The sequence below is a fragment of the Lissotriton helveticus genome, chromosome 8, assembly GCF_964261635.1.
Source record: "Lissotriton helveticus chromosome 8, aLisHel1.1, whole genome shotgun sequence".
Classification (NCBI taxonomy): Eukaryota; Metazoa; Chordata; class Amphibia; order Caudata; family Salamandridae; genus Lissotriton; species Lissotriton helveticus.
The window spans coordinates 30754945-30778828 of NC_136069.1; the positions used below are offsets into that span (position 1 = coordinate 30754945).

At 48.0% G+C, this 23884-nt stretch overlaps 1 protein-coding gene across 1 annotated transcript in view; it reads right to left on the reverse strand.

Moving 5' to 3' along the window:
• LOC144773679 (uncharacterized) overlaps positions 1–23884 on the reverse strand; it is a 470291-nt gene that overhangs the window by 14710 nt on the left and 431697 nt on the right. The window contains 2 exon segments of the mRNA XM_078658831.1: positions 2817–2986; positions 13442–14292. Coding sequence (XP_078514957.1) covers positions 2817–2986; positions 13442–14292 — 1021 coding nt within the window.

Sequence of the window (23884 nt, forward strand, 5' to 3'; positions counted from 1 at the left end):
ACACAGAGACCGATAGAGACACAGAGACCAATAGAGACACAGAGACCGATAGAGACACAGAGACCGACAGAGACACAGAGACAGATAGAGACACAGAGACCGACAGAGACACAGAGACCGACAGAGACACAGAGACCGATAGAGACACAGAGACCGACAGAGACACAGAGACCGATAGAGACACAGAGACCGATAGAGACACAGAGACCGATAAAGACACAGAGACAGATAGAGGCGACAGATACCGATAGAGACACAGAGACCGATAGAGACAAAGAGACCGACAGAGACACAGAGATCGACAGTGACACAGAGACCGATAGAGACACAGAGACCGACAGAGACACAGAGACCGACAGAGACACAGAGACCGATAGAGACACAGAGACCGACAGAGACACAGAGACCGACAGAGACACAGAGACCGATAGAGACACAGAGACCGACAGAGACACAGAGACCGATAGAGACACAGAGACCGATAGAGACACAGAGACCGATAAAGACACAGAGACAGATGGAGGCGACAGATAGAGACACAGAGACAGATAGAGGCGACAGATAGAGACACAGAGACCGATAGAGGAGACCGATAGAGACACAGAGACAGATAGAGACACAGAGACAGATAGAGATAGAGACACAGAGACAGATAGAGACAGAGACACAGAGACAGATAGAGACAGAGACACAGAGACAGATAGAGATAGCGACACAGAGACAGATGGAGGCGACAGATAGGGACACAGAGACAGATAGAGGCGACAGTAGAGGCAGAGACACAGGGACAGACAGAGATAGAGACAGAAAGAAACAGAGAGGGACAGACAGAGAGAGGCAGGGATAGGGGCAGAGACAGAGGGAGACAGAGACAGAGAGGGAGACAGAGACAGAGACAGAGAGGGAGACCGAGAGGGAGACAGAGACATAGAGGGAGACAGAGACAGAGAGGGAGACAGAGACAGAGAGGGAGACCGAGAGGGAGACAGAGACAGAGAGGGAGACAGAGAGGGAGACAGAGACAGAGACAGAGAGGGAGACAGAGAGGGAGACGGAGACAGAGAGGGAGGCGGAGACAGAGAGGGAGACAGAGACAGAGAGGGAGACAGAGACAGAGAGGGAGACAGAGACAGAGAGGGAGACAGAGAGGGAGACAGAGACAGAGAGGGAGACAGAGACAGAGAGGGAGACAGACAGAGAGGGAGACAGAGAGGGAGACAGACAGAAAGGGAGAGGGTCAGTGTAACGCTGAGGAAGTCACAAGAAAGTTTTTGAATCCTCCATTTTTTTAATACCTGTTTTGCCGCAATGGCATCTTGTGATGACGTCATACGCCGTATGCCGAGCCACATGATTAAAGGATTATCTAGACGCAGTTGAGAGAACATCTCCTTGAAGAGGAGAGTGTCGAATGGCGGGAGCTACGATAAAACTAAGGTAATAAACTCTCCCTTTGTGTCGGGAGGTTTTATAAGGATTGCGGAGTAAACTATGGAGATTGAAACTTTAAATGTCTTGTTCACCGATGTGTTTGCAGATATTGCGGTGCCAGATGGTTGGTGGCAAAATGCCACCTTAGTCCATAAGCTTGCTTGAGAAGGTATGCACGCAAATACTTTTATAACTCTTTACAGGTCAACTTGCTTTAGAAAAACTTTGTAACAGAGAATATCTTTGCTGTTTTAGTGCTAATTCAAAAACAACTTCCGTTTGGACGTGTGGCGCAGAGGATTTGTATTCTTGCTGTAAGCTGCCTTTTTGAAGTTACAAGTGAGTGCACGTGGCCTTCAATATTCTGTTGCGATTTTGTGTCTGGCCCTTTTAAAGGTTATCATTAAGTATGGTGTACATTGTGTTACTTTCGATAGAACTACAAAGTTGAAGGACAGTGTCTGGTCAACATTTGTGTGTGTCGGGCGCACAAGGAAACATTTAAGGTACTTTTTACTCTGAAGATAGCTGAGGTGGCAGAGTATGATTGAAAGTGACATGTATATAATACAAGCACTTTGGTTTTATTTTCACAGCTCTTTTCCCCTGCTCCTGAGGAGAACCCCTTTAATTATCTGTAGGGTTTGAAACGCGTAGACCTGTTTGTGTTTGGCAAATTTAAGTATTATTAATAAAGAAGGTGTCAGGTTTATTTAAAATAATACATAATCTAAAGGATTTTAGTACATAAACCTGAAGCTTATACTATTTTGCCATCATTTGCTGGGATTCTATCTATGCCCCTTCTATTGTTCTTTCTTATAACATCTTTTCATCTCTTCTTTTGATTTTTTTCTACTATAACCTGTTTCTGATTTATTGTGGAAAAGTGGGCTTTTCTGTTATATTGAATCTGTGTTATATTGAATTTTGATTGATTTGGATAAATGTATATGGATGTAAATATGTGTATAATGTAAATATTATTGTTAGGTCCTTTTGAAAATTGTTCTATTGTGTATCTAAAAATAAAACGATTCCAAGAGTAGATTTAAAATATAAAATAAAAAGCAATCCATTTAAAATAATTTGAAAAATTATTTTCAAATCACTATGAGTGGCACGAGTGATTGGTAGATTTGGTTGTACTAGTGGTATCAGCATCGGCTCATTTGTGTTTGGATTAGCCAGAACCTTGGCCTCTACATTAAAAAGAAATATATGGCGGTACGACGCGTGCTGATCTGGAAGTCCACCAGGCTTGTGGAACACAACAATCTCTGCATGTCTCCAATCGCAAGGCAGACGACCCTGCTCCCTGGCCTCCTCTACTACACTACATAATCGCGGCCCCAGCTGCAGAAAATATGGTTTAAAAAATTCACCTGGGAAGCCATTCGGGCCCGGGGCCTTTCCAGCCTGCATCTCACCCAGCGCCGCGTCCAGCTCCTCTTCCGTGAGCGGGAGATCCAGCTCCTCACTCATTGCATCAGAAAGGGCCTTAGGTGGCAGGTCATCGAGGAAGCGACCAACTACAGCTGCGGGGAGGCATTTCCTGGGGGCATAAAGGTCTGCATAGTACATGGCAAAGCTTTCAGCAATAGTGGAGGGGTCTGTGAGAGAGGACCCGTCTGGGCCCAAAATGACTGGCAGGGCTTGGGAGTATATAACGACCTCTGGCAAAACCTAGTCAGTAAATTGCTGGACTTATCTCCCCACTGGTAAAGCCTACTGTGGGTCACCAGCGACGCCTACTGGGCTTCGTCTAGAAGAAGATGGGCATATTCCTGCTGCGTCAACAGGAGTTGGCGGCGAGCCTGCTGATCTGCAATATCTATACAGCGAGATTCCAATTCAAATTGCTTCGCCTCTACCTGGACGAGGGACTCCCTACGCAATCTGTGAGGTGCTGCACAAAAAGAAATGTCTACCCCCAGCGCGTGGGCTTCATTGCCTCCCAAAGGCAGTGAGCCCCCTCTACCGTCCCTACGTTAGATGTCAAACATTGGTCAATGGAACCTTCCAGATGATCTCTATAGTCTTCTCTCTGGAGGTTCTACGCAGAGAGAAGCCACCAAAACGGCTGCTGTGCCCGGCCCACACGTAACGTGAGAGTGATCGGCGAGTGGTCCGAGAGTCCATTCTTGCAGCATGAGGACATCTGTATGCATTCGCTTCGCCTGTTTGAGTATAGCGCCTCACTTGATTTTGTCTAGCGCCCCCCCTGACATTCCAAATCATTATTTGAAGGGTCCCAGAGGGATCCCCGCTTATCACCAGAAGACACCGCCATGTGAAGGTTTGAAGTACAAATGTGGTCTAGACAAGAATATGTGGTCTGGATAAGGCGACTCTGAAGCAATGTAGGTCAGTGCGATCAAACAACAAAACCCCCTTCCCCCAAACATCCAAACAACACCCCCCCACCCTATACCTCAAAAACGATGAAGTATCGTGAGAGGCAGACCCCAACGGGAGGTCGCCCCCCCGCCTGTCAATGGATCCCCAACTTACAGCCCATTCTCAGCTAGCCCTTTCCCTGCCAACTGATGTGTTGCAGGGATATCGGCCCTCAATTGTGCTTCCCCGGTCAAGGCAAACATATCAAGGAATTATTGGAATAAAGAGGCACCCCAAGATTAGTCTGATGAGGTAGGCAGTCGCTGGGCTGATGCAGCTCGGGATGAGATGCCACACGACTGAAACCATCATCTGGACCTGGAGCATCTGTTCCCCTTCCTCCTCTGCGTAGGTTGTTTCCGCACCATCTCGCTCGACGAGGAATCAGAGTCCCTCCAGCGCGGTGCGTGTGGGCGAAGATGCACTGTCTCATCGGTCCATTGGAAGACCTCTTCTGGCGAGTCGAAAAAATGGGTGCGGGATCGATAGACCACCCACAGTCTGGCTGGGTAGAGTAGGGCATAGGGAAGTTTGAGCTCCCGGAGACGGGCCTTCGCCGCCATAAAAGACTGCAATCGTTGCTTGACCAGTTTAATATAGTTGGGGAAAATTAGGATAGGTGCATTGTCAAATAGCAGTGGTTCCTTGGCCCTAGCCTGTTTCAGGACAGTGACCCCGGAGGGAGCCAACTATCAAGCCACTAGGTGAGGAACCCCTCCATGCCACCCTCCTCGCACCCCTCCAGGAATCCAACGATGCGAAGGTTGTTGCGCCGAGCCCTCCCTTCAGCGTCTTCTACCCGGGATGCCAGCCCTCGTTGGATCGTCTCCAGTGAGGCTACTTGCTTCTGCAGGGTATCGACCACGTCTTCCACCCCAGAGAACCTCATATCCATAATCTGTGCCACCACGTTGCGTAAATCTTGGTGTAGCAACATGGCGGCGGATCCAACCGCCCCAATCTTGGCATCCAGGGCATCTCTCGACTGGGTGATGGTGGCCATAAGGGCGGCATTGTCAGGCACGTCACTAGGCGCCCCCCCCCTCCGGACACCACTGCAGAGGCCCCAGGGCCTGTGAACTTGTCTCTTGTACTTTGCTTGGACGATCCCCCACCCGGCCGGTCCCTTGTCATGGCAAGTTCGACACGTCCCTGTGGCAAAAAGTGTTGAGCCCGCCCCTTGCACAGCGTATTCTGGATATTGTGGGACCCCAAAATGCCACTAGGGGATAGGTTGCTGCGTAGCTCTGTTACGTGGATTCACCCCAATGCAAGAGGCTGGTATCCATCAGGGGGGTCCTCTCCAGTCAGTCTGGCCTGGCTGCCAATCACAGGGTTGGAAATAGGATGAGGAGAAGGGGACCTCAGGAACCCCACACAACCAAGGGCCACTGATAAGGACACCACTCACCGGGTCCGCTCACAATCCAAAAGTCCACTACAAGCGCCGTTCCCAGCCGAGAGCGCGGGGGTTCCACTATAATCCCTCAAGCGCCTCCACACAGTGTACAAATGGCGTCACTGCAGCCTTGACCGTGTACTCTGGGACCTTGTGGCAGCTCGTGTGGCCCGACCGACCACCAAGGCGAGCCGGCCGCTCCTCAGAGGAGGTATGTGTGTTGTTCAGTCCCTCATCAGGGGTCCCAAGAAAGCACAGGAGGCACCCGGCCCAAACTCCTCAGGCAGGGTTCCAAATACGACCCCACAATGCAGCTGGCCCTCAACACAGGACCTCAGGTGGCAGAGGGGAGATAGGCCTGAGAGGCCCCGCACCAGGCACCGGCAGGACCACAGATTCTCGCCCGTATAATGGCCACCGCTCCCTCAAGTAGGTGGCAGATGACACCTCCCCCGCGGCTCAACACAGCCGCTGATCGTTGGCACATGGTTCCCAAAGCCGGAGGGCGCACTCTGGTCACCAGGGAAAGCCACCCAGGGGGGCCACCACTCCTGCGATCTTCCACTGGGGCCCACGTGGCCTGATAGACCGCCTGTGTGAGCCCATCTCGCCACAGGGAGTAAGGGAGCGCACAGCAGGGCCTCAGACCCGGGGAAGCCACTATCACTGGCTCTTGATCATTCCCAGTGGGGCGATGTTCAGCCCCCGGCCCACCTGCGCACACCCAAGGCGCTTCCCCTCGTGACGCGATATGGCCACCGACCAACTACACTCACCGCACTTCAACGGGCGAGGGGGAGGACAGCAATCCATGCCCGGCGGGCCCGAGGCAGGTCAGGGAGCATCCACCATGTCCCAGATGGCTCTAGGGCAATCCGCACCGCCGAGGCAGCACACCAGCTTTCGGCTCCGGCAAGGCCCAGCACAGTCTGGCACTCTGGCCTCCGCCGCAGGCCACCTGATCCCAGCGAAGACAGGCCCGAAGCTAAATGGAAAACAAGACTTTTTAAGTGTGGAGTATGGACATGATACCAACAAAGAAATTCATCCTTTTCTGTAGACTGGATGGGAGTATATGAAGTAATATCATATTGGATTTATGGGTACAGCTTTTTCCAAGCACTGACGGAGTTGGTGTATGATACTATGAAATGGGATTAAGAATAAAATGACAACATAGGGATCCTTCAAATATGTTTATCAATATACTGAGGCTCAATATTAGGTTTTGCAGTAGAAAGAGGATCGAATATGGTGCCCATGGGGGATGCAGGAGTGAAATTATCTGGGTACCTTTGTCGCCATAGATCTAACAGGTTCAGACTCTTATTATAGTCTAACATGACTCTGGACATTCACGGCTTATTCTGTTTATGAGTACGAGATGTAGCGTCTAGCTCCAGATTCATAAGAAAATTATTGAAAACTCACCCTAATCAATTTCTCTGGATGGTCAACAATATCGGAGTACTGCATCTCTCATATTTAGACTGAATAAGACAGATTGCTAGAATAACGTTTTGATACCAAGATATAGAGAGCTGGGCCTTATTTTAATATTCTTTAAGATATTTTCTCATTTAAGGGGGAGGTGTAATGGCTGCCTTACTCGGACCTCATGCCTCTAATGTAGATTGACATTATTATTTATTTTTGGTGGTAGTGGCATGAGCAGCGCTTCTTATTGCTAAGCCTCTGTCATTTTTGTAAATCTTTCATTGAGTCTCCTGGATTAAGACCACATTTTGAGGGTGTTGTTTAACAAATTGAGCAACAACCCGTCATGATTTTAATTTCAAGGTAGTAGACAAGAGAACAGTCAATCAATTAGGCATGTTCTCTGATTTGTCATTATGAACCCATATTAATGCCAAGACAGGCTGTGTAGAGAGTGTAGCTTTGTATCATGCATCTGAAACATTAATATCAACATTTTCCCATTTGTAACAATTATCTTCACCACATTTACAGTACTTCCTGAGTGTACAACCACACCCATCCCAAGTACACTTATCTAAACTGCAACAATTTAAACACCCCCCTAACAAAAATCTGATAAAGATCTCCACTCTGGTGTAAATTCTTTCCAGTGCTCCCTCCTCTACACTACTTACAGCTGATGGGGACAGAGGTTGTGTCAACCAATACCAAGTGACCCATCCCTTTTGGTGGCTAGCTATCATTTTGACCAGTGTCGTAAGAGCCAGAAGAACTCTTCTTTCAAGTACATCCACTAATCAATTCAGTTTTATTGTCAGCAAGTGGTGTACACAGTTCAGCTGTGGTCCATTTACGTCCATCACCAGTCATCTCTGGATGTGGTATGGTTAGCCTGTAATCATGTTAGGTGATCTTCCCTCTCATAACTTAGTGGAATCTATTTTTCTCTACGCCTCTTTTCGTCTCTGTCCTGGAGTCTTCATCGACATCTAAGGCGTCATCTGTTCTAGGTAGTTATTGGGCCCTGGAGTGTAGTGAGGGTGATCACCCCACTCATCTCCAGGTTAGTCCACCATCTGGGGCGAGTTTGACGCTCTTTGGGCCTCATAGTCTGGGTGCCAGAGGAGACCTGCACTCTATTACAAGCAGTGTCATTCTGCAGCCGGTGTCTTTCCTCAAACCATGTCAAGAAACTACTGGTGTTTCAAAGACATTTTGACCTGGAATATCACCTTCAATTTGACAGGGCACAGTAGCATATTTTTTAGTCCCAAGGACCTCGTTATTTTGCTTTATGGGGTTGTAGGTTTTTGTTGTTTCTGACCAATGGTGGTATAATATGGTAATACCATTATTCTAGAGGAGTCAAGTAGTGTCTCCCCTTTTTCTCTAGTCTTACAAAGAATAAACTCTTGGTCCCGATAGTTGGGGAATCATGCTATCACCGGCCTCGGAGGGGCCATTGGAGGAGGCTTACTAATCATCACCCTCTACAATGTTTCTAAAAAAAGCAGGAGGAAAGATTTGAGCTCTATCAAGAAGAGCCGGATTTTCAAGAAATCCGCTGATTTCAATCCCTCTGTATTTTTCATGTTATATTAGAAGCAGCCTTTCCTGTTTAACTAAAGAAATTTTGATCAGGTTGTATTGAATACACCAAAGGAACATAAAACCAGGCCCACGTGTGGCCTGTGTCATTTATTTGATATTACTGTACTGAATACACCGAAGCAAAGCAACGTGAGACCAGTGTGTGTTCTTAACCATTTGTTTATGTAAACAAACTTAGAGAGAGATACACTTCCTCTAGTGGTATTGACAAAAGTGATTATATGAAATGTATGCTTTTCTCCCACCAGAAACATTGTCCTTATATACTCAGACATGTGCCATGGTCGCTTCTCAATACAAACGTCAGGTAACATACTACTGGAACTTTGGTTTCGCGTATGTTTGCCGGAAACTATAAACTTTCTGATCTACATAGTATTTCATACAGATCAACCACAGGAGGGAGGTATTGAGTGACTGTGCAATAAAAGTATGACACCATTTTTCTTTTTTATTTGTTTTATTTCGTCAACCATAAGGGGAATTCAGCACCATCAGATAAACATTTGTTACATACGAGTCGTTGGAAAACACAGTGGACACAGCAATTATTCGATAATAGGCATTTGTATAGCATCAATTTACAGTACAATTACATCATCAATGGGCACGATACATGGGGGTTCACACAGGGTACCTCGATACTCATTCCAGTTGGTCCATACCGCCACCCATTTCCGGGGGCAGCCCGAGCCACATACACTGTCTTTTCTTGGAGCATGCACCAATCCATATCCTTTTTCCAGGAATTAAGAGTTGGAGGCGTGGCTGCCCCCCATAGTCTAGCAATATTGCGGTTTGCGATTGCCAATCCCAGGGTCACCCAAAGTCTCCCCCTCGATGGCAAATCAGTGGGTTCCCAGATGTTCAGGAGGCATCTCTTTGCTTGCACCCGCAGTTCCACCTCCCACACCTCTTGCATACAGTCATGCACCCGCTTCCAGTAGGCTAAAAACACCGGGCATTCCCACAGTATGTGGAAGAAGGTTCCCACCTCTCCACATCCCCGTCTGCAGAGGCCATCCCCACTTCGGCCCATCAGCATTAACCTGGTCCCTGATACATAAACCCGATGGAGTATCTTAAACTGGATTAACCTGAGCCTGGCTGATATTGCTATCTCCTGGGGGATGCTAGTGCGGCTTTCCACTCCTCGTCATCTGTCTCTAGTCCATCCGCCTCCCATTTCCTCTATAGAGTGAGCAGTGGATCAGGGGAATGGTTGATGAGCTTCTTGTATGTGTACGAAATGGCATGCTCTGGGAGGTGGCCATCTAATAGCCTGTCCTCCAGAGGGGAGGATTCTGGGGGTAGGGTCCCCGCCGGGATGTGAGTCTGAAGGGAGTGCCGACCCTGCAGGTATTTGAAATATTCAGTTGGTGCCAAATCGTAAGTACATTGGAGCGCGTCAAATTGCACAACACCATTGGGGCCCCAGAGGTCTTTAATTTGCGAGATTCCAATTAGGTCCCAATTACGGAACCCTTTAGTGCGGCCTAGCCTGCCCAATCGCTCTGAGGCCCATAGCAGAGTCACCATCGTGAGGGTGTCTGCTCAGCCCAGTTTACGCTGGATAATGTGCAATAGCTGGACAGAGTGCTGCGTGGGTCCAGTGAGAGAGTATCTGCCTAGTTTAGAATAAAGTGCAGTCTCAAAATTCCCGCCCGGGAGGAGCCATCGGTCCATCCAGTAACCGAGATCATTCCCACCGCAGTATGTGCCCTGGTTAGTGGACGAAAGATGTGCGACCCAATAATATTTGCGTATGTCTGGGAGAGCAATACCCCTGTCAAACCATCCCAACATGAGTTTCTGTAAGGCTATGCGAGGGGACCAGTCCATAACAGGTCTCTCTGCACGGCTTCAATGGCAGCAAAGTAGGACTGCGGAACCAGGCCTGGGTGATTTTGAAGAGCGTAAAGGAAGCGTGGCAGTGCCATCATTTTGAAGAGCGCTGCCCGCCCCAGCAAGGAGAGCGGTAGCTTCTTCCACGTGGCAGAGTCTCTCTTAAGCCGTTGTAGGGGTGGCAGTAGGTTTTTCTCGTACCTAACAGTCTTTTATTTGGAAACAAAGATGCCCAAGTACTTGAACCCGTCTGTGGATACCCTGATCGGGCAGTCACGCGGGAGAGCCGGGGGGGCTCCATGGAGGACATACAGAAGGGACTTTCCCCAGTTGATACTGTACCCTGAATTCTTCCCGAAACTGGTGAAAATATCCATGACCACTATAAGGGACTTGCAAGGCTTTGTTAAGTACAGCAGGATGTCATCTGCGTAGACCGATATTTTGTCCTCCTACCCATCGACCCATCTAAGTCCCTTCAGCGAGGGGTCCTGCCTGATCCATGCTGCAAGTGGCTCCAGCGAGAGGGCGAATAGCAACGGTGAGAGTGGACACCCCTGACGTGTCCCCCTGCCTAGGGTAAATGGCTCAGAGGTCTTGTTATTGACTGTGACCTGGGCCAAAGGCTGGGAGTAGAGGAGGCAAACCCAGCTGATAACATTGGGGCCAAAACCCAATTTCCGTAGGACCGCCAGCATATACAGCCATTCGAGCGTGTCGAACGCCATTGCGGCATCCAGGAACACCACCACTGCATCTTCCTGTAGCGAGTGACAACGCCCCAATACTCCATGGAGACGGCGAAGATTGAGCGCCGTGTTACGATGGGGCATAAAGCCCAACTGGTCCAATGTGGATCAATGTGGTCAGGACTGGTTTAAACCTATTGGCAAGGACCTTGGCCAGAATCTTTGCTTCGGCATTTAGCAGAGATGTTGGCCTGTAGGAGGCACACAATTCTCTAGGCTTTCCTTCCTTAGGGATAGCCACAATTGTAGCAATTCGCTGATCTTTTGGCAATATCCCCTTGTCCTTGCTCTCTTCAAACATTCGTTTGAGGTGCGGGCCTATGCTGTCAGGTTTAAGCTTGTACAGCTCTATCGGGAGACCGTTGGGGCCGAGGGCTTTCCCGAACGGAGACCGCGTATGGCCCCACAAAGGTCCTCGACAGCAAGAAGCATCTCTAGAGTCTCACGCTCCGAGTCCGAGAGGGAAGGGAGCCCGATATCAGTTAATAGGTCAATTGAGTCTTCCTCCGGCCGGTCAGACCCTCTACTGTAGACTTTTTGATAGTGCCTTGCAAACACTTGGACTATCTCACGTGGCTCCGTGTGAATTGCTCTTGAAGTTCAGCGACCACCCTATTCGCCTGTTGCTTTTTGTCTAACCAGGCTATGAACTTGCCTGCCTTATCCCTTTGATCATAGATCCTGCCTTCCCTATCTCTCGCCAGCGTCTTCGCAGCATCAGTGGCTAGGGCCCTATACTCTGCCGCCTTAAGCTCCATTTGATGCAGACGGCCTGGATCGCATCCAGTCTGTGCCTTGTTTTCCAAGTCCAGGAGATCGGATTCAACAGTCAATATTTGCGCCTCCCGTTCTTTACGATGTCCAGCAATAGCCGAAAGGGCTTCCCCCCTGAGTACGGTCTTAAAAGCCTCCCATAATACCATTGAGGATTCCACCGTGCCCTCGAAGTACTGGTCAATTGAGAGAGTGAGTAGCTTTTTCGTCTCCTCACTGCGGAGGTACCAGGCGTTGATCGGCGCCACACATCCCTCCTCTGATTACCGACAGTGAGGTGGGCCCACAGTGGGGAGTGGTCCGAGATACCCCTTGCTAGGTGTGTGACTTCCTGAACGGCAGTGTCTGGTGCATTTGCGCCAGGATATAGTCTATTTGTGAAAAGGAGTGATGCGGGCCCGAAAAGAAAGTGAATTGTTTGTCCGATGGATGCCGGAGATGCCAAAGGTCCAGGAGGCCAAACGCCTCTAGGAAATCAGATAGCCACATTTGCCCTGGAGCTATGTTCCTAGACGGATGCCTGTCCGCGTCCCCCGAGACTACAGCATTAAAGTCCCCCCTCTATCAGTAATTGCCCCTCCGGAAGGGAAAGGAGAAGCTTGCCCAGGTCCTGAAACGATTGGGGTTGAAGGCCCGGCGGGATGTATGTGCTGACAAGGTTGAGCCTACGCCCCTCCCACCTCCCCGAGACCGCCGCAAAGCGCCCCAGAGGGTCGGAGTCAGTATGGTCAACTACTAGAGGAAAGTTCCGGCGGATAAGGATCCCTATTCCCCGGGAGCCAGTAGTAAAACCAGCGTGGACCACCAGCGAGTACCCTGATCTATTCAACGCATGGCACGTATTGCCCATCAAATGTGTCTCATGCAGGAGTACCACGTCTGGGAGGTGCCGCTTAACGAATTACAGTACGATAGTCCTTTTGAGTTTGTCCCCCAGCCCATTAACGTTCCAACTCAGGATTTTAATACTCTTATCCCATTTCATAGCCATCGAAACATTTCAGTGTGATGTCAATCCTGCAAAGTCCAATACATTTTCCATGCATATCTCTACACTTCAGGTGCGACCATTCCCAACAACTCATCCCAACCCCCACCCGCCTCCCAGCCCCCCCACAGCTCCCCCCAACCGTCCCCCACCCCCCTTCAATCACATCCCCAACACCCCCTGTCCCCACCCCCCTCCCTGCCTCCCTGCTCCGTAGGCTTCGAACTACCCACATCCCCAATTAGCAGAGTGCCTTTCGCCCGATGCTTAACTTGGAAGAGGAAGAAACAACAACTCAAAATACCCGGATTTCCCTTACCAGTGGACCTTCTGTCAGGAGCGTGTACTGGCCCCGGCCCCGCCTGCCGCAAGCACCCCCATCCCCACGATTAGGACCAGTAAACCGGCAAAACCTACACTTCGTCACAATTGAAAATTGTCCATTGTCAATCCGCTGCCCACCCTTTTCGGCATTGTCACAATTCTCTGTGGGACCATCCGAACCACTGAAGCAAAGATTAGACAATCCTATATAAAAGGGGGAAAGGGTAGGACCTTCAACACTTTCTACGAAATGGACCAGAATCCCCTTCACTGCCGGGGGTTGTTTCTTATCCCCCCCCCTGGAACAGATCCCAACCCCCCTTACCAGCTGCACCTCTCGCAATACATTTTCAGTGTACAACGGTCCAGTTCTGGCAGGTCTATCATCCTAAGTGACCAACCACTGTACTTCTGGTTCTCCTCCTGGGGCTTGTCGATCTGGACCTCCAGGAGCGCTGACTCTGGCCGTCCATTTCTGACCTCCCAGCCGATGAGTCCGGAGACGCAGCTTGGGTGTCTCTCCAGTTCTCCCCACCAGCCCTGTCTCGTGCTCTCTCCGACTCCCGGTCAATCCATTCCTGCACTTCCGATGGCGAAGTAAAGAATAAGGACTTGCCCCCAGCTAGGACCTTGAGCTTGGCAGGAAAAAGCATCATATATTTTAGGCCTTTCTCCTTCAGCGCCGCCTTAACACCCACAAAGGATCGCCTCTCTCGTTGGACCTGAAGAGTGAAGTCCGGGAAAAACCGAATCGTGGCATTCTCGTACTGTAGGTCCCCGGCCTGTCTGGCTGTCTGTAATATGGCGTCTTTATCCCTATAGTTTAGGAGTTTTGGGATTATTGTCCTCGGCGGTGCCCCCGGTTTAGGCTTAGGGATAGGCGTCCGATGAGCCCGCTCTATAGTAAAGATGCTGGACAGGCATTTGGGCTTGAGATGGTTGAGGATCAGGTCCTCAACAAAGAGTTCCATGCTGGGCCCCTCAAGATCCTTCGGCACACCTACCAAGCGGATATTGCTCCTCCGGGCCCTTCCTTCCTGGTCCTCCAGCCGCAGGGCCATTTGGCGATGCTGGTGAACTAGAACGTTCACGCGCTGTTCCAGTGCCTTGGTCGACGTCCGCAGCTCCACTATACCGGCTTCATTGGCTTTGGTCTTCTCCGATGTTTTGTTGAGGTCCGCGTGGAGGAGGTTAACCTCTATGGACACTTTATCTTTTTTCGTCTCCAGGGTGGCGCCAGGCGTCTGGATGGCCACCATGATGGAGGCCAGCGATGGTTCTTTCGGGCCCGACTGTTCTCCGGCCGTTCCCTCCGCTTCCGGTGCACCCATCTGCACCGTGTACTTATCAAGTTTATTAGTTTAGGAGGCCATACCTTGCTTAGGCCTCATTATGGCGATATCTAGCTCCAAGTGACCCAGCCGGCGGTGCACGCAATCCTGTGCAGGGGATCTACGCATTTCCTGCAGGGGCGCCCGGAACCCCACCAGTGGCACCGTTCTTCCACCGCTACCGCAACACTGGTCCCTCAGGGGGGTATACAAGGCCCTCTACGTAGCAGTCCAGCTCTTGGCCTGTAAACGGCCCCCCCACACGGTCACCGCAGTCGGGTTGGTGCTCGTCGCACCCAGTCACGGCCTCCTGGCACCGCCGCTGCGCAGCCACGCACTCCGCTCTCCAGCGATCTCCAGCCAGTCTATGGCACAGTGCGCTTCCCCTCCGGCAGTGGTCACTGATCAGATGCCTCCCGCACTCCCAGAGAAAGCAGCAACTCACTCAGCCTGCAGGATAACCCAGGTGTCCCCGGTCGGAATCCACCTCAGCCAGTCAGACCATGCGGGTCCTCAGTCTCGACAGCGACAGGGCCTCCGCGTTAATTAGCCCCCCGGGGGGAACTTGTGTGGTGTCCTGTATTACGCCCTGCACTGCCGTCATCCACTGCTCTTGGGGGCTCAACGGCCGGTGGGCATTGCGGCCCCTTTCCGGTCAGCTCAGGTTGCAGCTCGTGCCTCTCCGGGGCCTCGGTTCGTCCTCACACCAGGCCCCAGCGCTTGCCTCCGGTGATTCAGGGAGAGAGAGGCTGCCAGACCATGACTGCGCCGCTTGGTGTGCGCCGCAATCCCTCGCAAAAGTCCGATCCTTGCTCCACTCTGCCCTGACTCGGTCACAAAGCTGGGAGCTTGCCTGATGGAGAAGGCCGCCCGCATCACACCCTCGTTCCGGGCCAGCACCCGGTCTCCAGAGGATGGGGCCGCCGCGCAGCCACAGAGAGAGGCAGCGAGACCGGAGTTGGGTCGCTGGATGCAGCTTGCTCATGCCGATTTGGCGCTGCCACTGGAGTGCAGGGTTTGCTGGATTTATGCCGGATTCAGCAGGGGTGAAGGCTCGGTGGCACGGAGCCCTCGGGTCAGGCGGCCATCTTAGCCGGCGCCTAGCCACGCCGTCCCAGTATGACACCATTTAAACCGGAATGTTTCCTCTACAAAGACCAGATTACTAAATGTTCTATTATGGGCACATCTGCAGTAGACACTATGACCGAATGAACATTGAAGACTGCTACACCCCAAGTGCCACCTCAGATTAACCAAATAAGAGTGGTTGGCACTGGCTAGTAATATTTCTAGAAAAAGAGAATTCTGTCCGAATTCTATATGTTAATCTTAAAAATGAAATATCAGACAGAATATTATTTCACAATAAAAAGATCTGATTAATGGGGTGCAAACACTTTCGCCATTTGAGCGCCTCACTTTTGGGGAGATTATAGTGGGTTGGGTAAATGTATGAATTTTTTGGGAAACTATTTTGGATTCCAGACAAAGCAGGCTGCTGAACATTCCGAGCACAGCATCCACAGAGACAAATGACCCTCAGCTCATAATCCACTGCCTAAGTATCTGCCTGATGAACATTCTGAGCACAGCATCCACAAAGAGACAAATAACCCCCAGCTGACACTTCACTGCCTACGTATCTGCCTGATGAACAATCCAAGCACAGCATCCACACAGAGACAAATGACCCCAGCTCATAATCCACTGCCTAAGTATCTGCCTGATTCCTTGCAGACTTGGCATTGCCAGAGTGAAAGCAAAGTCCAGCACCAAACATTCTGTGGCCTGGCTGATGGAGTGAACGTGTTGTTTAAGAGACCAGAACTGGTGGCATGAAATGACTGTCGCATATAAAAGATGTATAGGTGTACCTCAGCGTAGGCTTTTGAATTTAGGACTCTTGTTGATTTAAGTGTGGGTTCAATATTAATTTTGGGTTTCATTATGCCTGGCTAACAGCATGGATAGTGAAGCAGAGCATCATATTTTTTGAGTATGGGGAGCTGATAGAGTAAAGTATGGCAATTTAGAAAATAAATAGCTTTTGTGTACCTCAGAGGGCTTCTGAGCTGTGGAGTCATTTGTTGGCAACTAACTCTTGGCCTGGCCTTGCAGCAAGAAAAGTACTCGCATGTCCAGGCAACGTAAACCATTTGTAGTGCGCTCAGGGTCTGAAATATGGAGTCATTAATCCCAATGTTAATGAAAATGTCTATATATTGGTTTCATGGTTTTTGCGTGTCAAGAGTAAAACAAACCCAAAACTAGCCTCCAGCTTGAGGGTTAAACATGTGCTAGTTTTTCAACATGAGGTTTTAATTACGTCTTGCTAGCACGCTTGAGAGTGAACTATAGTGTTGTATTTTTGGTTACAGAGAGCTAACAGACCAAGGTATGATTTAGCAGTTTTGGACATTACAGAAAAAAAAGCAATCATCAACCCCAACGTGGATGGGAGTACTTACCTAAGGAGGAGGAGTCTCACCAATGCTGAAAGTAGACACAGACTTGCATAGGAAGAAGAGAGGAAAACGTAGAACCAGCATAAAGACTGACAAACAGGGAACGACGGAACAAACAATACAGAGGGATGACACGGAGAGGAAAAACCAACAAAGGACTATAAGGTTCTCTCATGCTGGCAATCTTTGACCCCCAGACCTGGGAAGCGGAGGACAACCAACGAGGAGTCGACTCACGGAGGAGGATAAACTGCTGCACAGGGAACACGATGAAGAGCTCCAGCACATATGTCAGCCAGGAGGAATCTAAACTGAGGAGCTCTGTTAGAGGGAGGAGCACCACGAAGCAAAGACGCAGACCTAGAAATACAGGTAAATGACAGAGATGGGAGCCTGCACTCCACCTGCAAACACTGTGGCCCCACCATGGTTCTGATTAGGACTGTGGCTGACCAGGTGCGTGACAGGGGTAGTTCGGGGAAGGAACAGGTAGGGAAGGGTACAGGCATAGAGGCTGCTGCAGAGTCCAAGGATGACAACCGGGGTCAAAACCATGACACTCGTGCATATAATCCTATAATCTCCTGGGTTTCTTTTCTTCTAGAAGCAAGTCTTGATGGCCAAACTAAGTGCCTTATTATTGTGATGGTAAAGACAGTGTGAAAGGCTAAGGAACATAGAAGAAAAGAGAAAAAAGGAAAAACAGGCAGAGTGAAGTTCAAGCAGACCATAGAAAGCAGAACAGGCTGGAAAAGATATAGTTGAGACGAACAGCAATAGATCCATCGGCTCTCCAATAATCGAGATTTTTATTTATTTGACCCGTGGTAAAATGACACTTACCTTTACCTTTAATCTGAGGACATTGGTGGTGGCGCCTCAGCCGCTCTCTGGAGCTAAGAAGGAGTCTGCAGGGCCAAATCGTAGAGTAGAACAAAGAATCCAATGAGATCTGTACAGACTTTTTAAAGAATTTGAGCCTGTATGATAAATGGAGAATAAAACAGTTACTCAGAAAGCCTTGTAATTGACCTGGGCTACTGAATTTAAACAAACAAAACAGAGACCGAGAAATTAATATGCAGAGTCCCTCAGCCTCACCCTTTTCAACATGTACATGACACTACTCGCCAACATCATCGCCGTCTTTTCCTACAGCAATCACACACAACTCATCTTTTCCCTGACGGACAAATAACCACCGCCAGAACTAACTTCTCAAACTGCATGACCATGAAAGCAGACTGGATGCGAACCAACGGCCTGCAGCTCAACTCTGACGAGACAGAAGTACTGGTCTTTGACATCAAGACCTCCTCAATGGACTCCACCCGGTGGCCATCGAATATAGGACCAAATCCTGCACCCACAGGCCACGCAAGTACAAGGATCACCGTAGATAATAAACTCAGCATGGCGGCTCAAGTCAATGCAGTGTGCACCTAATGCTTCCACTTCCTACTCATGTTGCAAAAAAATCTTCAAATGGATGCCTCAGAACACACGGGGCAGTATTACAATAAGTGCCCCAGGGGCGTAACAGGTGTTTGTGCACGCTTTGCGTGACCCCGGGGCACCTTGGTATTATAGAAGGGGGTGCAGACGCTTGTGTGTCCCCTACTATAATACTGATACCCTGGCGCATATAAAGCATCAGCGCTACCTTCAGAGGGTGTTTTCCCATTTGCATAGGAGCTTGCCCTATGCAAATGAGGGAATTCCTTTGACTCTGCGCCCGCGCCGTATTACCAAAGTGGGCGCAGAGTCAAAGGAGCCCTCAGGAGGTGCACTGAGAGTGCACCAGTTAAAAGGTGGCGCACTGTCAGTGCGCCTCTTGACAGCAGCACTCTGCAGTGGCTAAAGGGGGTTTATTTGGAAAACAAATTTGCACTGGGCATAGTGCTCAACAATAAACTGTGTAGCAGTTAAACCATAGATCTATGATCAAATTATACAACCAATACTAATGTGATATAAAAATATAGCTTTTTTATTTCACTTCTTTTTTTCTTCTTATAAGTTATTTCAAATATTATAAAAAACATACATACATATAATCAATAGTTTTTTCCCAAACAAATTACACATCCTAAATCCTTCCCTATATACATTGAACCCACAAGTTGTTGTAAGGTATGATGTGCCTAAGAGGTATAAATGCCTTCAGCTAGTAGACAAAAGCAGTCACAGTTGATCTAATACAGTATATCTGAATGATGCTCAATTGGACACAAAACCTATGTCAATTTCAAATAGACTGATCACAGATGTTAATTCTCAGATATCATATATGCACTGATTTTGAGAAGATACTGGTTACAGATCTTTACTATCACCAACGCGTTTCGGCAGAAGCCTTCCTCAGGGTTTTCGCACCAGTGGTTGACTAAACTGGAAAAAGATTTATATTTAATTTATATAAATCTATGGTACAACTGCAAATTACAATAATAACATGTAGTGGTCTCATAAAAGACCATCACCGTCCCTTATGTACATGGTCAGAAAGGTTCAAAGGTTCCTGTTTTGCTATAAAGTGCATCTACATTTATTAGTATACAATTTGTGAACATATAACATACAGATTCTTATAACACCCCTAGAGTGATCTTATTTGTCTCAAAGATAGATACTATACAGTTATACACCGGTTCTTTGTTCTTCCCCTATGGGTTCAAATATCTGACATAAATGCAAATTATCAGTTTAGCATGGATGCTAATTTTATTGATTAGATGTTAGTTCAAACTTATGCTTGTAGTCATCTTTCCCAGATAATAGATAACAGACATATAGATTGCTCTATATGTCTGTGTTCCCTTATGCTCGAATTTATGGGGAAACAAAGCTATGGTTCTTTGTGGGAATATACTCCATTACATCTTCTGATTAGCACTAATATCTTTGTGCTAACGTGTCATACACATGGTAGCATTTAACATCCTCTTACCAGATCTATTCAGTTCACTTTCCTCACTTCAACGTATATATCTGCTGGATCAAGAACTTCACTACTTGCGCATTTAATCAATATCGAGCTGTCACTGAAATGGTAAAAAATAACGTTTATTTACTAATTCTCATGTATGTGGAATTCTAATTATTAAACCAATTAGTTACTTACCTAAACTATCTTTGATTATGTCCTTTAATGGCTTGTATTCCAACATAGGATTCAACATAAAGTCAAATGAATTGGTTCATGGACTTTGAAGGGCATAAAATGTTGCTGTAATGATAAATGGGTACTTATTACCTATAAAAACTTATATTTTACGGTCTCTAACTCTACTGTAAGGCGGCTTTCAGGAGGACACAGAGAATACTCACCTATTACATTATCGCCATACACTTGATGAATCAAGTAGTAGCCTCCAAATACTTTATAGATATATGTTGCTGCAATTATAATAAATTAGGCTACATTAGATTCAATAATTCTCCTGTATATCTTTCTTACATATCTTTCATACACATCTAAACACTCATAGTGAAGAATATACTAACCTCGACAGCTAAAAATAATCTATGTCCTCCGATTGATATTCTGAATTTCCATATCTCAAAGCTTTTGAAGCTCGTAGGCATAAGTCATGATGTATCCTAGTGAAAAGAGAAAGTAAGATGGAGCTAATCGATACAACCATATATCTATCCTATATTTGTACAAGAAAGTAGGTAAAGGATTGTGCGTCTACTTACCCTCAGATATAACATACTATATAGCTATCCTATTGGTAAAAAGATCTCATTACTAAAAAAAGGAGTATTAGGCTTATGATTTTAAATCCTCAAGTCTAGAGCCTAAAACAAACCAACGTATACACAAACATTCTGTATCGTACACTCGTGTCGTGCAAGCGTGCCGCCAAACATCCCTAATATGAGTTTTATTTCTTTAACTCCTTAAGCGATAGCAGCGTGTTACTTATAACTTGCAGCTAATGACTCGTGCGACTATATCACATTAGTATTGGTTGTATAATTTGATCATAGATCTATGGTTTAACTGCTACACAGTTTATTGTTGAGCACTATGCCCGGTGCAAATTCGTTTTCCAAATAAGTTGTTTCCTTGTTAGGGTATTATCCTTTTTACAGGGGGCCCCTTGTGTTTTTCCAGAGTGGCTAAAGGGGGTCCCATGGACCCCCCAGACATCCCCCTGCAGGCGGGTGCTGTCACTGACTGCACCCGCCTGCAAGGGGATCTCTATTCCCGTGTAAAAGTGCAGGCGGGTGCCACCTGCACTGTGAAAACATGGAGCAGCTGCTCCATACTCACACATGAATGCGCTGCCACAGGAGAGGTGGGAAGGGGAGAGGCTGCACAGGAGAGGTGGGAAGAGGCTGCAGAGGAGAGGAGGGAGGGGAGAGGATGCATAGGAGAGGTGGGAGGGGAGAGGATGCATAGGAGAGGTGGGAGAGGAGAGGCCGCACAGGAGAGGTGGGAGGGGAGAGGCTGCATAGGAGAGGTGGGAGGGGAGAGGATGCATAGGAGAGGTGGGAGAGGAGAGGCCGCACAGGAGAGGTGGGAGGGGAGAGGATGCATAGGAGAGGTGGGAGGGGAGAGGCCGCACAGGAGAGGTGGGAGGGGAGAGGCTGCACAGGAGAGGTCGGAAGGGGAGAGGCTCAACAGGAGAGGTGGGAAGAGGCTGCAGAGGAAAGGTGGGAGGGGAGAGGCCGCACAGGAGGTGGGAGGGGAGAGGCCGCACAGGAGAGGTGGGAGGGGGAGAGGCCGCACAGGAGAGGTGGGAGGGGAGAGGTGGGAGGGGAGAGGTGAAGGGGCTGCAAGCGTGGGAGGGGCCATGGCTTGAAGTGGGGAGTAGAGGTTGTCAAGAAGCGGAGAGGGGAGGCTGGACAGGAAGACTCCTACCTGCAAAGATACCTGCTTAGAGCCCTCTATCCTTCAGCCTGGGACAGTGAAGATGACAATCTGAGGCGGGGGTGATGTTCGAGGTCAGAGGGTGAAGGTCACCGCACAGACAGAGGATCCTTCCACCCCTACTGCTGCTGGAGCCAAGGAAGTGGCCGGAAATGACTGCATTCACTGCTGGTGCTGTCTCTGCCCTCGCGGACCCGAAAGAGTAAATCACAGGCCACAGGGCTGAGTGTAACTAAAAGAGAAAATAGACTAAACTTAGTCCACTAATGCCATTAACATCAGTGTGAGTGCAGAAATGTTTCTCAGTTCATGTTTAAAACTCTTACTTTTTAATACATACTTCTGAATGCAAGGATATGATCTGACATATGAAGTTGAAACTCTTCTATGTGTTAAAGAAATACACTTATTTGGATTTTGAAGATACCATATTCTTAGAAGCTTCAGAATCATTGCACAGATGCATTAGGGTAAGTAGACTTTATTTCCAAAGTTACAACCTGCGGAGGTCACAACAGCTCATCCCTGGCCAGCTGTAAATCCTTCCTGTTCTGGAACTTTGGACTCACAAGTGGAACATGCAACGCACTAAGCACAGTGCTCCATAATCCAGACATGAGACCAAAGCTCATTACAACACATATCATATTCTAACATGTTATTTGTTGCATGGTTTTGACTTGCTTGTACTCAGCCCTCTCTAAATAACCTGTAATATATCAACCAACATGTTTTGTTTACTAATATTTGCACAAACACAACATTTCTAGTATCTAGGGGATGCTTGCACATATGCTTTTACTAACAGTAACTCAATTGCATTAAAATGGCCGCCGCAACACAGGAAACCTTCTGGGCATGCACCTGTCACATCTACGTGGCGTGACGTACTTCTATGCTTGGTGGGAATTCTTTGCTTCTGCGCACTAGTGCCAAAATGGCCGCTTTAAATTTCAAATGCTAACGCTATGGTGCTGCTTGTCCTAAAACTTGTTTGTTCTGCCTAATCAATAATGCACAAGTTAAAATAAAGTAATGGGGTTAGAGTAGAGATAGGGGGTACACAGTGTAATCATTTGTTTTTGTATTCTAACGTGTCTTTGACTTTGCTGCTAGCACGTATTTGGGCCTGAATATCCCGAGTGTCCCCATCTTTGTCAAGCGCATTACGTCTCCGAAAGTGCTGAAGCATTGGCATTGAACTACAGCCAAGACTCTTCTTACCCACGATGTGCCTGGGATCCTGCTCTGCTGACCTCTAGAAAGGAAGCAAGAAGACTCAAACAAATACAATGTATATATTTCGTATGACAATATTGGGCGGAATAAAATCATGGGAAAATAATATTGTGGGTGGAGATTCAATCAATATGAATCAAATTGAAATGACCTCATCTTAGTATGGTGTGATGACCTCTCCTCGTCTTTCCAACCAATCACTGAAGGGGAACACATAGATTTTCAACATTTAGGGGTGGTACATTGCCCTCAAAATGGTATATCTAAGGTAGGTTTAGATGGAGAATTTGTACGACTTGTCCGAATAGCTTACCTGTCACTGACCCAACGACGGCTATAGGAGATCAAGACCAGAGGTGCTGCCGGAGCACTCTGTCTGGAAATTTGAGGTTATTTATTACCCAATCGGGGTACTAAATTGACTTATCCAGAGCGAGAGGGGGCTGTTACGCTGGCGTTGCACTTTAGTAGAGGTCACCTGTCCTGAACTGCACCTGTCTTGCCCAGTGGGTGCCTGATTTGTCGGGTGCCTGGTCCTGATATTTGCCCCAGCCCGTGACCAGGATTGGTCATCGCATCATTCTAGGTAAATATAATCCGTGTGGGATGTCTTTGTGCTATTTCTCTTTCTCACCCTTCCCAGGTACCAATCTCTTAAGGTGTTACTGTGATTTCTTGCAAAGTTTACCTTTTAATGATCATATTCTTGCTCATTAAATTCATGATTTCTGTAATTTGGTCAAAGACTCACTTATAACTTGCATAGATAAACTTTTAAACTTCCCTCACCCCCCCCCAGAGTGTGTGGTTATTTTAGGATGGGATAAATGTTTAAGTAAATACCTGTTTTATTCTAACTCCCTTTGATCCACAGGACGTATAGCCAAGGTGACAAGAATTGGTAAGTCATGGTTTACAGGTATAGGTCCTGAAAAGACCTCAATTTACTGATAGGTGAAAAAAAGAAATCAGTTAAGCAGGATTACTAGTTCAAAGGTGTGAA